The sequence below is a fragment of the Macrosteles quadrilineatus genome, unplaced genomic scaffold (genome assembly GCF_028750875.1).
Source record: "Macrosteles quadrilineatus isolate MER2022 unplaced genomic scaffold, UCM_ALF_1.0 Scaffold_4__1_contigs__length_99947679, whole genome shotgun sequence".
In the NCBI taxonomy this organism is placed as follows: Eukaryota; Metazoa; Arthropoda; class Insecta; order Hemiptera; family Cicadellidae; genus Macrosteles; species Macrosteles quadrilineatus.
In genome coordinates this window covers 41,517,260-41,534,006 of record NW_026542597.1, presented here as the reverse complement: position 1 = coordinate 41,534,006, position 16,747 = coordinate 41,517,260, and the positions used below count along the sequence as shown (strand labels likewise).

The 16,747-nt window shown below is 35.0% G+C and overlaps 1 protein-coding gene across 5 annotated transcripts in view; it reads right to left on the bottom strand.

Annotated features, from left to right (window-relative positions):
- Positions 1-94: 94 nt before the first annotated feature.
- The window catches only part of LOC128991293 (monocarboxylate transporter 4), an 86,327-nt gene continuing 69,674 nt past the window's right edge, over positions 95-16,747 (bottom strand). For all 5 annotated transcript variants that reach the window (XM_054414064.1, XM_054414063.1, XM_054414066.1 and 2 more), the window contains 7 exons: positions 13,948-14,096; positions 12,778-12,919; positions 11,887-12,336; positions 11,000-11,213; positions 10,099-10,277; positions 9,289-9,511; positions 95-2,955 (listed from right to left, as the gene is read on the bottom strand). In XM_054414064.1, the coding sequence (XP_054270039.1) occupies positions 2,534-2,955; positions 9,289-9,511; positions 10,099-10,277; positions 11,000-11,213; positions 11,887-12,336; positions 12,778-12,919; positions 13,948-14,096 (1,779 nt within the window). In that variant the 3' untranslated portion in view covers positions 95-2,533. The remainder of the gene's footprint in view (positions 2,956-9,288; positions 9,512-10,098; positions 10,278-10,999; positions 11,214-11,886; positions 12,337-12,777; positions 12,920-13,947; positions 14,097-16,747) is intronic.

Here is a 16,747-nt window from a genome sequence, read left to right as displayed (position 1 = left end):
GTTCATCGACATTAATAGATATTTAATTGCAAGAAGAGAAAATAGGAGAAGGATATGGTTTGAATATGTTTGTGTTTTAAAGAAATATGAACACTTTAAACTCTAGTTGTTTTAATTTTAGACACCTACACAATCTTATTGCCATAAATTTTGTAGATAAATAATATCTAGAATTGAATGTTTTCGACTCTAAACCCTGATGAATCGCTTCTATTGGCCTGTGAATTAGTGAACTCCACAAAACCCAACTACTTCAGCATGAAGCATTAGAGTTCAAAAATTCAAAGTCAAATGCATCCTTAGACATCAATACAACAACAGTAATAAAAATAAGAGAAGCAGACATTCTTAATTCAGCTTCCCTTTACATATTTGTACACTGGCTTATATACACGAGCTGGAGCCAACCTTACGCTAAGTACTTACATTAGGAATAATGTACATCTCGTTAACTATATACAAGAATTATTAAGAATCAGTAAATTCAGCGGTCAAGAAATATTCCTCCTATCTTAGTTTTAAATCAATTTGGTTTATGAGATCAAAGCTCAACTGCCAAGTATTTACAATTTTCAACAACAACAGCTTTAATTGTTTTAAATTCTCTAAGGCTACAAGTGATTAGGACCTCAAATGGTTATATCTTATAAAAATTACGGGGAATCGGAAAATATACCGTTAGGACATTTTCATAGCTAAAAGCCAGCAACATTTTGCGTAGGTATTTTTATAATTATCCCTCGCTAACTGGATATAGTAAAACAGGTCCAAATAGTAAATCTATGGCAACATTCAGCGGTTAAAATATCTATGGTAACTGGAGACTTGTACAAGTTCACATTAAAATATAAATTTACTAAACATTCTTACTCTACTCAGTGATGCAAAAATTGTTCAAGCTTTGCAGGCTTTTGTTCAACTAACCTTGCTCGGTAGAAAGCTGAATTGCTAGAAAAATATTTATACAAAAATCTCTTCATTAACTCGCTTGGCCCAATTTATTCAATAGTAAAATTTTAAACTCAGTAAAAAAATTATTATTAAAACAAATCTTTGACAATGGAAGAGAAAATGTCTCAAACACCAGTTAAGATAATACAATAAATAAAGCTAAAAGATAAGGTACATCTAATATGTAAACGATAACTATTTGTGCTAACACAAACACTGTAAAATTTACATAGAGTAATTCAAAACAAAATAAAATTATTGTCATAAAAATGTTATCACTAAACACATAGATACACATTTTCATAAATTGTTTTAATAGTTCGATGGCACCTTCACACTCACTTTTGCACACCAAAAAAAACCACAAAATTAACGCTTCTGCTTTTGGACGAACTCAAATTGATGAGTCTTGTGTTCAAAGACAACATTCAATGTACACAGCAATTAACTAGTAGCCTTCCAACCATACATACATTTCATCCAGCTCCTTCACTTGTCAGGTTAGTAATATAGTTTGAATTTGGAAATTCAATAAAATATATGTTTAAAATAGAGTTTATCTCTACATTAAAGTGATCTTATCACACTAAATTCATGCGATACCTTAACGTATTTCATACCATGAAAAATATGGTTGACACTTTACTTACATTCTCAAAACGTTCCATTAAGGCAATTTGAAAAATACTACATAATAATTTTCAAGTTACACAATTTTTAAGTGAGCATTAATTAAAGGCGAGCTTCAGCCTGACAAGAAGAAGTTGCTGACATTAGATTATCACAGATAGTCAAGTTCAGGTGTGCTTCAAGTATCTTTACTACAGAACTTGTTCTCGCACAATCACAATCCAAATAAACGATCCACATTATTATGGCGTACTGATCAATCGACAAATGTTATGCTCTACTTAAAGTAAGGTTAACTTATTTGTATTTGTGACAGTCTTAATAATAGAGGTGAACAAATACATGGCCTAATGTTTCATATAAAGTAATTTGTCATGCCTTAACTCTAAATTTGATATGAAAACTAAAATGTATAATATACACACGATTAACCCTGAACGGCCTAAAAACAGACCTAACATTATTCAAGTAATGAGAACATAAATAAAAATATAAAATACTAATAATTACATAACGGGACTAGTTAATAAACAAATTTTGTAGTTAAGGTAGTTTAACTATAATGGAGGTAGTAAACTATTTATTAGTGTTAGACACTTTACTCAATACGTAAGAATAACTAATATTTAAAACATATAGAAATGCTATTACAGAATAACATGAACCAATAGGGACAGCTTACCTATCTTGCTAGTTGATTTTCGATTCAAACATTGCTTTTAGCAAATTGATAATGAATGAAACAACTAATATTCAAGGTGTAAAAAGTATTCGATACAAGAAAATAAATACATAAATTTTTTCAAATGTACCACTTTATCTTTAAAAAGCAAGATTGAGCGCCTAAATGATATTTCCTGTTGATTGTAAAAACAATTTAGAGGAGGTGACCTCTAGTTGGATCATCCGAAGTAAAAAGGGGGAAAAAGCTCCCACAACAGAAACATACATTCTACAAGACAGACTCGATTTGTTTGATCTCAATGGTAGGCTTGGATGGCTGTCCACCCACGGGGCTCGGCGCAGTCTCTACGATCTCAGGGATGTTGTGATCTTCATCGCCCTCACCCTCCTCCTCCTCGTCTTCATCTATGGGTGTGAGCGCGTCTAAGATGACCGGTGGCTCCTCCTGTGGCACGCAGCTCTTGAGCAGCGGAGCGACAAACGACGCGATTGTCGCCAACAGGAAAAATCCAGAAGCCATGAAGAATGGGTACATGTAAGAAAGCGTTGCGTCGTAGATCATACCGGCCACAGGCGACCCTACGATAGCTGCCGCTCCACGGAACAGGATCAACAAACCGAAGGCGTTGGTCAGCTTGTCCAACCCCAGCAAGTCCACGAGGATGATGGACGTAAGGGAGATATAAGCAGCTGTCAACAAAAACATAAGTTTATTAACCCTTTGAGTGCTATGCAACGATATATCGTTGTTATAAATATCCAAAGGATATAGAGAGGAAGTAGTTAAAAATTACTTATTTAAAAAAAATATAGCAAAACGGCCATTGGTGACCTGCATCTAGGCATTCTATCCCCATGTTAAATTTTTAGCCAGATTTGTTATCAAAATCATCGCAGATGATGTGAGCCACCGACAGATTGTGCTGATCTAAATTACTAATTTCTGTGCAATAGTCGGAGATAGGGCTCTAAAAATATACAATAATTTTGTGTTTGAAACCGATGGTGACAAGTACAAACTTGACAAAGTAATGAAAAAGTTTGATGACTATTTCATGCCAGAAAAGAATGTCACATATGAGAGACTAAATTTTTTCTCAGAGAACAGAAACCTGACGAGAAAATAGACAGTTATGTTACCGAGCTTATGGACTTAAGCTCAACTTGCAATTTTGGTGATCTAACAGATAGTTTGATTAGAGACCGTGTCATTTTAGGTATTAAAGATCTTGCCATTAAAGATCGCCTTTTAAGAACTAAAGATTTAGACCTTTCTAAGGCCCTAGACATATGTAGGACTGCAGAAATCACCAAGACACAGCTAGAGGGTAATTGCAGTACCAGTGGGGTGAGTGGGTCTGCCGATTTGGACCGTATCTGTGTGGACAGAAGAGGTACGCCTCAACACCAAACTGCAAACTCTGCTAAGCGGAAACCTATTTCGCAGGTTCCTAAATCTAATAGGCCTACCTTCAGTAAGCCTAATTCTTTTCAACATGATAGGTTTGGAAAGCCTAAAAGTAAATACCCCCGCCGCAGCAAACCTGACGCCTAAGCGAATTTCCATTTGGCTGAATTGATTTTCAATTGATCTATTTAAATAACATTAGGTTTAACGAGTACCTAGGTTTGCTGCTACAAGGAAACTAATAAAGTGTGTGTTTTAAGTAAAATAATTATTGCTTAGTATAAAATGAATATATTTGCCATGTTTGATCAAAAGATATCCATAAACAAGCAAACTACAACATTTTACAATATTCTCCATAAGAATAACATGGGAATTTTAAATTTTCCATTTTTTTAGTTTTCTCCGTAACCAATAACCGTACAAAAACACTTTGATATACTGAATTGTTTGTTTTTTTAAGCTTTTTAAGAAGGTTTAGAGAAAAATTGGGAAATTTTGTGTTTTGAGGGTCAAAAGTGAGAAAAACCAATTTTTACCACATAAAACCCCCCATAAAACCCTGTTCCCATGGTCCGATCATGCTGGATCGCGAACTCATTCAAGTTTATCCCGCCTTACACCTTCAAACCAAATTTCATCAAAATCGGATAAAAATTACTCAAGTTATCGTGTTCACGGACACATATATATATATATATTTATACATATATAAAAATTTGAACAAGTGGTGTTTTTGGCCTCTGGGGACATCAAAATGAAAAAGTAAATCGGTCCCGGGCCTAAGTCTTACCATGAGACCTACGGTAATAGCTACGTTTAGCTGCGGTTACGCACACAAAGGTGATCATTGTCCAGCGAGGGGCAAAACTTGTCTGAAATGCAATAAATTAAATCATTTTGCAAGTCAGTGTCATTTAAGACAGTCCGTCTCGAAATTCCGATGATGCTGTTGCTGACAGTAATGACTTAGACGTACCAGAGGATAGTCAGGAACTATTTTTAGGTAGTGTCGAGTCACAAATGAGTGAGTGTAAAGACTGGACGGTTCGCCTACTTATTGACGACTACTTGCCAGTGATGCTTAAAATTGATAGCGTTGGCGCTCAAGCCAACGTGATACTTTCAGTTTGCTAGAAATTGACAGGAATAATCTTGTTAAAACTGTGACAAGGTTAACCTCTTATTCAGGTCAAAACCTGGATGTACTTGGCAAGTGTACCTTGCAAGTGGCATTAAATGAAGATGCGCCTAAGCATAGGCTAGACTTTTATGTGGTTAGGACCACGTCGCCGTGTATTCTTGGTTCAAGCTCAAGCGTTGCGCTCAATCTCATCAAGAAGATTAATGAATCTCGAAGTGACAACCTACTGGAAAGTTTTAGTGACATTTTTACAGGTGTTTGCTGCATTAAAGGTAATCATAATATTTACATGAAACCAGATGCCAATCCAGTTGTTCATTCACCTAGAAAAGTGCCTTTTGCACTTAAGCCTAAGTTGAAACTTAAATTGATGGAATTAGAAAAACTAGGCATTGTTAAAAAGGTATGTAGTTCTGAGGTATCGGAGTGGGTAAATTCAATTGTTATTGTAAGTAAGAAAGATGGCGATATTAGGTTATGTATCGATCCTAAAGATTTAAATGAAGTAATTGTTAGACAACCTTTTCACATTCCAACCTTTGACGAGATTGTTAGTAAACTTTCTGGTGCTACTGTTTTCAGTATGCTTGATACAAAGAATGGTTTTTTTTACCACATAAAGCTTAGTGAGAAAAGTTCTAAAGTTTGTACATTTAATACTCCTTTTGGGCACTACCGCTTTTTAAGACTTGTATATGGCTTGATTTCAAGCAGTGAAATTTTTCAAGAGAAAATGTCTCATCTCTTGGAAGACCTAGAAGGTGTATCTGTATATATAGATGACATAATTTGTTGGGGTAAAGACCACGCTGAGCATGATACAAGGCTCAAAAAGTTGTTCCTTAGGTTAAGATCAGACATAAAGTTGAATAAATCAAAATGTAAAATTTCTATCAGTGAGCTCAAGTATTTAGGCCATAAGATTTCTGGTAAAGGCATAACACCTGATGTAAGTAAAATAAAAGCAATTAGTGAAATGGAAGTCCCCAAAGACAAAAAAATCTCTATAGAGGTTTTTAGGCCTAGTAAATTACATTGGTAAGTTTGTAAAAAACTTGTCTCAGCATACTGCGCTTTTGCGAGAGTTATTGAAAAAGAATATTGAATTTAGTTGGTCAAAAGTTCATGATGAAGCTTTTAGTAATTTGAATCAGCAACTAATAAAGCCTCCTGTTTTTTTGATTCAGAGAAACCAGTTGTTCTATCGGTTGATAGTAGTAAAGATGGTCTTGGTGCTGTACTTTTACAGAATTGTTTGCCTGTAGCTTATGCAAGTAAGTCGCTTAACGACACTCAAAAACATTATTCTCAAATTGAGAAAGAACTTCTTGCTGTTGTGTATGGTTGTGAGTGTTTTCATCAATATGTGTTTGGTTTGCAATCTTTTGTTGTAGTGTCAGATCACAAGCCTTTGATAAGCATTGTAAAAAAGAGTTTTGAGCTGTGTCCACCTCATCTTCAAAGAATGTTGTTAAGATTGCAGAGGTACAATTTTAATTTTAAGTTAGTGTACAAAAGAGGTAAAGATCTTCACATTGCTGATACCTTATCAAGGGCCTGTTAAAATAGTTCTGATGACTTAAATTTAATTACCGATGATATTGATGCTCAGGTATGTGCCATAGTTGATAATCTTAGTGTAAGTGATGAACAATTGTCTAAGCTAACTGAATTAACTGATACTGACGATGAGTTAAAATTGCTTAAACATTTCATTCTTAAAGGATGGCCTATGCACAAGAAATAAACTCCAGAAATTATAAGACATTATTGGTGTTTGAAAGATGAATTGTCTCTGTGAGAATTTAATCTTAAGAGGTACAGCTATTGTCATTCCCAAATGTATGAGACAAGAAATGTTAGCTAGGCTAAACTAACCAACACAAGTAGACTTCTCATCCCATTGTAAATTTTGAAGAACGTTTTTTGTGTCTAGTTCATGTACGGTGACACTGGGCGCTAGTGTCGACGAAACTTCTATTATTTTAGGGTTAATTTCTTGATTTGTGCTTTACTGTTTGGTTATATAACTAGGGGACAAGTTATTGTTTATGATTAGATCGTATTACTTGGTTAAACGAGGTTTTAAATGGCTGTAACAACGGGAAACAAATTGTAAACAAAACACGACCTCTACATAAACCGTACAGAACTAACAATAAAATTGTCTTCAGCTGTTCCATAAGGATGAGAAATCTACTAAGCGAGTATGTTTTATCTATGGCTACAGTATACACACTGTGGTGTAAACAAAACTATTTTGAGGCTAAAGGAATGATTTTTTGGCCAGGTATGTACACTCAAATTGAAAACACGGTTCTTTCCTGTGAAACTTGTATTTTGCATTCTAACAACAATCGTAAGGAACCTTTGAAACCACACTCTGTCCCTTTCCTCCCTTGGGAAAAAATTGGTATTGATTTTTCAGACATTAAGGGTCCGTCCTACATGATTGTCATAGATTTTTATTCTAAGTACACTGAAGTGTTCTCCCAATCAAACATGAAATCACTCACAGTGATTAGTAAGTTAAAATCAACCTTTAGTAGACATAGGATTCCAAAAATTGCATTTTCAGATGGCGGCACGCCATTCACAGCTAGCGTATTTCAGGATTTTTCTAAAACTTGGGGTTTTACTCACACAACTTCTTCTCCATTGCATTCACAAGCAAATGGAATGGTACAGCGAGTAGTTCAGACGTTAAAGAAAATGTTAATTAAAGCTGTTCATGATAAAAAGGATTTGTTTTTAACTATGCTAGAGTACAGGAATACTCCTATTTCAGATAAGATTCCCTCGCCTGGTGAAATATTGTATAACCGTAAACTAAGAGGTATTTTACCCTGTACTGAAGATGTTTTAAAGCCTAAAGTGTGTAAGGATGTTAGGAATCATCTTCTAGATAGACAAAGTATCTAGAAACGTTATTTTGACAAAAAGGCTAGGCCTTTAAGTAGGTTAGCATTAGGTGAAACTGCCGTAATGAAATTGAAGGATGATAAATGGATTGAGTGTACAGTTGTAGGCTATAAACCTGGAAGTAACCGATCGTATGTTCTCAAATGTTCTGGCAGATTGTATGTAAGAAATAGAATTCACGTTAAGCCATTGTTTTTACACGCTTCTTACAATCAAAACGTTAGGTTAACCTCTTCACATGTTAGACCTGCTGTAGTGTTAAAACATTCTAAAAATCTAGGTAGTTCAAACTCTGAGCCTATTCCAACCAAACATTTGAGTCTTTCGAAACCAAATAGTCCTGTGAATCCTCGTAGTCCTGTAAAGCCAGCTAGTCCTACTAAACTTCTGAGTCCCGTGAGGCAGCCTAGTCCTATCAAACCTAACCCTAACCCTGCTAGCCTAAACCCTAATCCTGCTGGCTTAGAAGATGTTCATTGGAAAACAAGATCAGGTAGGATTGTCAAGCCTCTCAAAAAACTTAATTTGTAAGGTTGAAGTTTTTATTTTTGTTATTTAAGTTTTATATTTCCTGTTTAAATTTTATTCTGCCTAAGAAATCTAAAGTAGGCTATTCAGTTATTAGTTTTAAGTTTTGAAAAGTGAAGTTTATTTTCAATCTATTTTCTCAATAATGTTTGTCTCTGTCTAAAATGTTAATTGTAAGACATCAGTTTTATTAGGCCCTAAGTAAAAATTTTCATTTAATTTGATCTGACATGTTTTATTTGTATTATCAAGTGAAGTTTTATTTTTGTATGTAAAATCAACATATTAATTTTGTTTTCAAAAGAAGGGAGATGTATTAATGTTTTTATATAGTACATGATCAACTCTGACTTGCAAGTTTCTTATTATTTTATGTATTACTCCATGCGTTGGGCCGATGGCTCTTGCTCAGAATATACCAAGATGTCGAGCAACCAAGATGTGTCTTTTGATTATTAAAGCCCTACAAGTCCGACTAGCCCTAGTTCAAAAGGTAAACCAAAAAAGTCTTACAAAATACAAATTATTGGCCTAGAACTCTAAGGGTTAAATTAAAATAACAATTAAGGGGTGTTTTATTAAAATCACATTAAGTATCAACGTATCAGTAATGCATAGGCAAAAGGGATGGCGAACTCACTGCCCGGTAGGGATGCCTTATAAGCCAATGTAGATGATATCTCTGGTCCCCGACACTGTATCAGTATCTTTGATAAATTTTAAGGCTTTATTCAATGTTTGAATGAAAGTTAATGTTAAATACTTAAGTTTGAAAAATTGAGTTGGAAATGATAATTTTTTTGTTATATGAATTCTGAGCGGGCCTTAGAAATTGTCTTTCACACAAGGTCAACTTTATTGCCTTACCCAATAGTGGAGTTGTGGGTATCCAAACATAGGATGAATCAGATCATCCAAGATAAGCAAATTAATATCACAATACAGTGCTACTAAGTAAGGAGAAACAGTTAGAGTGTTCAATATTTTTCTTAAACAAGAAATTAAAAAACAAGTAACTCACATATCGAGAGGCCAAAGACAACGGAGACAATCACATACTGGGTGTAGGTGGTGCAGAGAGGAAAGCAGAAGACAGCAATGGTGGTAACAACAAGACTCAAGTTGTTAAGGAGAAGAGAATTGACCCAGGGAAAGTCAGCCACCCAGCCGCAGAAGACACGACCTACAGTGTTGGTAATGCCGATGATACTAAGCAGGAACGATGCTTTCTGCTCCTCTATACCCTGAAACAATTGACAAACACTTCAGAATGTGGTACATGACAGGATAGTAAAGGAAATCTCAATTAATATCCCAAATCGTAGCACCAAGAAAGAAGGGTTAGGAAATTCCATAGGCTTATACTGTTTAGAAAGATCCTATCAACTCAATTATTTACTTTGAACCTTGGTTTCTAGTTCCAACCGCATTGACCTGACAGCCAATTCTCCATGGTAGGTCTCTACAATTAGAACGGAGATGAATTTTTTAGTCTTCAAGAGATGATATAATAAAAAAAAACATTTGAAAGTTGGTAAGCCTTACAACTAGTTAACCAATGCAATCACCTCCTGAATACCATGTTTGTCAAACATTTATATGTGTGGAGGAAATATTATGAGCAATGAATTAGAACAAAGATTAGTTTAAACTTATGGACAGGATATTGTACCCAATCAGGATTTATGCTTGAGACCTAGATATATTCCCCTAATAATTTAGCATTACCAACATTTAAGTTTTGTCAATACTTTTTTTAGAGTTGTGGCCAAACAATCCCAAAATAAACAGTAATTTAAGATTCATAAAGCAAACATATAAAATTACTAACCCCTTCCTTAATAGCTGTGTCGACCAGGTAGACAAAAGGAACGTAGAGGCCAGCCATGCCGAAGACATTGCTGATTCCTATCAATAGAAACACTGGGTTCTTGAGCAAGCTGTAGTCCAGCATAGACTGTAACACTGACTTGACGGAGTCTGGCATCGTCAGGCACGGGCAAAGGTCCGCTGGCAAAACAAAAACCAAAGCACATGAATAATTTTAAACATTTTTATGGTTGATATTTTATTGGATTTCCAAACGAGATTATGTCTTCTTTTGTCCACAAAATGTATCGGCTTGTCTAGTGGTTACAGCGCGCACCTAACCTAACCTAACCTAACCTAACAAACTTACAAGCTAATAAAATTTAGCTACAAAACCATGAATGGTTTGTCTGCAGCAATTATTATAATGTTTGTTATTTCACAGTGCTTTTTTATTCAATCAGTCTTTTGTTTCCCTTGTTTTATAATTAACATGTGGATCCTCTATACTTGATTGGCTAGTGGTGCTCAACAAGAAGGACAATGTGAGATATCAAGATATCAAGAGTTGCTGGCTTGATTCTAAGCAAGAGACCCAGGAATCGTCAATGGGCTATGAACTAATGAGTAATGATGCTATCTAAAGAATAGGTCAATGTTAGATGGTAACAAAACCAGAGTTTCGACCGTTCCCTATCAAAAGGTAAAAAAAATTTATTGAAAAGAAAACACACAAAATAAATATAAATACATAAAGAGTGTAGCAGATTGTTTATTTTTACATTTCCCAAACAAATCGCCAATTTGGTGGACGAATATTTAAAAATCATCAATGTCGACATCCATTAAATTATCTTCAAACTCTTCAACTTTTACATGAAATTCTAATGTTGACCTATAGATTCTCCCAAAGTACAACTTACATTGGCCTCTCTCAACATCATTGACTCGGTTGGTGCTGTATTGAGGCAGAGACAGCACACTCTGACGGTAACCAGCGAGCGACCGCTGACTCTGATACTCGGGTAGGTTCATCACAGAGCCGGAGTAGAAGATGTCCTTGCGTGACAGTGGACGGATCAACTCCTTCCTTGCCTGGATACTGATACGGGACATCATCATGCTCTCAGCATCCATCTGTAGAACAAAAGATGGTGTAGGTGAATGGAGTTTTATAGATTATCAATCCACAATCTCACCACCAATAATGACTAGCATTTACGAATATGAGGTTTTGTGATAAAGATGATGTTTATGCACTGTTGGTAAGTTAGTTAGTGCAAAAAAATGCTTTATAAAAAGAGAGGTGGAATCAGTTCTCACTGTGTTCTGCCTATAATTGAGCTGTCTCTTTAGTTTTTAAATGGTTAATCTTAATAATATTAATTTTTAATGGTTGGTAATAAATTAATTTAGGCTATTGATCCAGGGTTTTAGACACCTAAAAAACAAGTACTTTAAAAATGTAATATTTTTTACTTTTTCATAGTAAAATTAGTGTAAAGAAAAAAAATACTATGATTTTTCCTTCAATTGTTTTCATGTCAAGAGAAGTAACACAAAATGCGTTTGTTAACATTAACATTCCAATCACATGAACAAAGGATTTACTAGTGGTGGAGAACATAAAACCACTATATTTTAGGGTACAAGAATATCCTTCACCAGTTTAAATACACTGGTGTAATTGGTGGAAAGGCCAACGAATGTAATAAGTGATGATCTGATGTAGTGAATAGGCCAAATCAATTACCAAGAGTAACACTGATTAAAAACACTACAAATCAAATTAGTATTCTAAGAAACTCACATCTGTTTTAGAGATGCCCATGTCATCGGTATTGTTGTTCTTGCTGCCAACGACGGATGCCGTGGACAGGCGCAGGTGGAGGGATTTGCGAACATCTCCGTTAGAGTTCATGTTCCCCCGAGAGACTCTGATTGCTTGCAACGTCGGCTTGTAACGTTCTCCTTGGCTCGTCTTGCGAATCCTGTCAAAGAACGGTACAGACCCGTTTTTTGGAAGACCTTGTGTAGAACTAGTGAAGGCGGGCTGTGACGCGTTTCTGGGAATTGCTCCAGCTTGGCGGTTTTGAAACTCCGTCAGAGAAGTTTTCTTTAGTCTAGGCTCCTTGATTTCCTCCTCTGATTTTTTCTTTTCTTCGATTTTCTTGTCTTTTTTCAATTGTGCATCGCCAGATTTCAGGTCTGGCGCGCTTCCACTCTCTGAATTTCCGCTTGAACCACTTTGTTCAGGAATCTGAAATAACATTTAATATTGAAAATATTTTTTACTATTTATTATAGAAAAAACTACCAAAATAAATTTAAGGATCAAACTATGAATTAAAGTGAAATATAGTTTTACACTATTAATTTTACAGTTTAGAGAGATATCTCAAAACTTTCTGGTCTAGGATGAAACTGAATCCATACCACATTATCCATATTGTTTTGTACCATATTTTCTCACACATTCAATCATTTTGTGGGTAGCCAAGTGGTTATAATAGTGCTCGCCTTCAAATCTGAATGTCGCTTGTTCGATTTCAAGTAAGATTCATACTGGAACCAGATGCTATTTATCATTGAGCAAAATTAATTGCTAAAAAAGGTGTACGTTAGATGGAAACAAGACCACAGTTTTTCTTACAGAAAACGTAATAAATGGACATGATGGATAAACACAAATTAAAAATACCTTAGCCTCTGTGATGGTAGGCAGAACAGCCATGGTAGGCACTGGTGTGATGGGTGTTCCAGGGACTAACTGGTCCAGGTTGAAGCTGGAATGTACCCCAGGGTCTACATTGATGGGCATCTTCATTCTCTTCTCCATTGAACTGTCATAGAAACAACAATTAAATGGCTTTTCAAGGCTACAACAATAATATCTTATATGCTACCCATTTAAACGAATTGCCTTTAATATTACACATTTTAAGATCTTTGATATGACTAGGACTCTTTTTTATATTATTTTGTACATCAGAGCATTGACTATTGAATACTAAGGTAGACGGACGTCTCATCTATATGGGCCAGCTGTAGCCAATTTGTATTAAAAATAATAAAAAAACATAGTTGTGTTAACCAGACACAGAATGGGCTAGTTTCAAAAATTATATTTTCTACCTTATTTTTGTTGTTGTTGACCAAGGTTATGGGTCAAAACAGATGCTATAGCTTACAATAAGTCATTTCATTAGTATGATTTGGTAAAAAGGCTTGTGTATTCGTTTAATAGAAATTATTTATAGTAGAACCCTGGTTAATCGAAATAAAGGGGGGGAGCCGTTTCGGATGACCTATTTTTCGGTCATATGCTAAAAATAGCCTAAAATACAGTATTTTATTTCAGCTACAAAAATGTTACAATGGGTTAGAAAAGCCCCTTTCTAAGGAGAGAGGGACTCGGCGCTACAACTCGCTTTTTACATATTACGTATTGTACTTATATTTTAACCCTGAATTAATTTATGGAACCGTTACGGTTAACCCGTTTTCGCTTAAAATGAGGTTCTACTGTAATTAGATCAGCAAAATTTGTCAGTGGCTCACATTAACTACTCCAATTTTGATTTAAAAAACTGGCGACAACTTTAACATAGGGATGGAATATATAGTTCTATCAACAGTCAAAGATCAGAGGCCTCCAATTTACCTATTACGGAAAAGGTTACACAATATTTAAACATAAAAATAAGCTAGGCGTCCTTAAATACTATCCCGGGTATCCAGCCAATTGGAGAACACATTTGGCTGATTGGGATAAAACGTCTGTGAATTATATGGAACACACATATTATGTTTTGTATTGAACCTGGAAACTTGTAACACTTTCCAATGATTGGTATATTGAAGTACCCACCCGTCCGGCAGCTGCACTATGAAGTACGAGCCTCCTATACTGCCTCTCTCCATCTGGAAGCGTTTCTCATCAGCCATGCGCAGCAATAGAGGCTTGCAGTTCGGGCCCTCCTTGGGGAATTCCAGCGGCCGCATCAATGCTCCAAACACCTGTCAAACACTCATCGTCTCACTGCAGAGCTAAACAACTTTGGGCTTTGGAAAATCGCCAGAAAAAAATTAAATTAAATTAAATGCATTTTTTGTTAGAATACAGTGAACAACCTAACTGTACATAATGAAACTTGAACTTGAAAATGCCTAACTAAGAAACAGAACACAAAACATTGAGTCGAAAGGTAAATAAATACAAATAGCAAAAACAAAAAAGAAAAGATTTACAAAGGCAGAGCTCATGCATAAACTGAGTTGCAAACAGAATGCTTTTGTGGAAATCGTTTGGAAGATTATAGAATTGAGAAGTTATCTACAACAAACAAACAAGTTATTGAACAGATAGGTGTTTTCTTATGAACATTTTAGTAGACTTTTAGAGAGATAATGGGTTTAGAGAAATGAAGACAAAGGGGTAGTGATGGATAAATAGTTAGCGATGAAAGCGTAAGATTTTGGTTGATAATACATAAACAAACTTGCCATCACCGACGATGAACTCAGGAACATAAAGGCACATAAAGTAAAATACACCTGGATTACTGTCACAAGATCCTAGTTTTGGTTGCACGATCAATGGTTTTGGACCTAAAAGGTTTTATTTTCAACCACATACTGAAAATATAGTCTTTACTTTAAACCAAAACTTTATTACCTGATACTCCTGACAGTTATCCCGGTATTTGTGTGTTTTATTTAAATTTTACTTTTTTAGCAATATTTAACTTAAAAACAAACCACAACAATCACACATAAGAAAAAAAAGATAAAAATTTTAAATTTACATCAGTCGAATGGTACTTACCTTACCTGAATCAGTGAAATGTTATCAATTTGACTATGAAATGAAGGCTGTTTGGCTATAAATAATAAACATATTTTATATAACTCAAAAACAGTGATAACTCTTTTCTACACGATTAAAGAAACAAAAGCAGCAAACCAGACGGACAGAACCATGAAATACATATTAATATTATTATCCAGAACAAAGAGTTGTTAACAACCTTTATTTACGACTGTCAACACTGTTTCAACACGAAAACTACTAGTTTTAATCAAAAATAAAGTTATCTACAAACATAAAATTTACATCAATGTTTGTTAAAACCATCCCAGCTTTTAGAAAATATGGTTTCAACATTATTGTAAGTGTTAATAAATTGTTAACCTTTACAAATTTTGCTTTTATTAAAACTGAAAACAGAGGTACAGTTACAAACTCCGTCAAACAATGTTAGAATGCATATTCTTGGTAAGGCACAACATTTCAGAGCATACATAACCAATGACTGCAAATTAAAAAAAAAAAAACTAGATATATACACAGTGCTGGATTTACCACTAGGCCACAGTCTAGGGCCGCAAGCAAAAGGGAGCCACAAATGATTGACAAAAAACATTTTTTTATTAATTTGTCACGATTGAAGGTGACAATAATGATGTCCCTATGATTGTGGTGAAGATATTCTTTTCTTTTAGGGTGAGTATCACGATTTCCAAGAGATCCTGGTGACGATGATAATGTCACCATGTTTGTGGCCTGCGGGATATGTTCATGATTTTGCCACCTGGAGACGATGACAGTGTTGCCTTCATGATCGTTTGATTTTCACGAGTTCATCTGCAATCGCAGGTCACGATGATGATGTCCCCATGATTGTGGCCTGCCGGTAATGTTCATGATTTAGCAGCAGTTGCAGGAGTCAGTGATGACATTTCCTTGATTTAGGGTTGGTAGGTGTTAACAAATTATCTGTGATCATGTATGAGAATGAGGTTCGCGTGAAGCGGCTCGGGGGAGATGTCCACGATTTCATCCACGATCGTGGGCAACATTGACGATGTCCCCTTGATCGTGGGAGATGTTCACGATTTTATGGTATTGCAGGGAATTTCCACCACAGTGGTGGGGGCCGCTCGAGTAATTTGGCCTAAATCCAGCACTGAGTTAACATATAACTTTCAATTTAAACCAGTGTTTTATAGATTAAAATAAATAAGCCTACGTTAGAATGGGATGGAAAACCTATTTTATTTTCCAAACTTGTAATAGTGCGGAAAAGTTGCAAATTACACTGGCAAAAAAAGGAGGGATAAATATTCAAAGTAGAAGAATATCTTCCAGTAATGTGTTGGGTCAAGTTTGATAAAAAATTGTTCAAGTTCTTTTTTTCAACAGTTTATATCTTCTCTGTGTTATTACAGCTTTGAGCAATAAAAATTTGTTTATCGGCCCACCCTAATGCATATATATACATAGGCAAGGCAATAGTGAATTATGGACAGTAACAAAGTAAATATACAATTGCAAACACCTTATAAGCTTAAGTAAAATTAAGCATTACAATCTATAGTTCAAGCATGTGCATATTGTTAAAGCAAAGCATGAAAGCATTCAAAGAGCAATGGAAAACAAGAATAAACAAGCCAAGCATTTAGTATTAGAATAGTTGTTTGCAACTAAGTAATCAGGTAACTAATATGTTAAAGTGGGACAAAAAATATTTCAATAAAAGTATTTACAAAGCTTTATCATAAAACGGATGAAACATGATGTTATAATAGTGTATAATGTTAGGAATGGAAAAAAGATAGAGCTAAAGTATAGTTATCAGGTTAATTCAATTTAGATCGAGGTAGGCCTA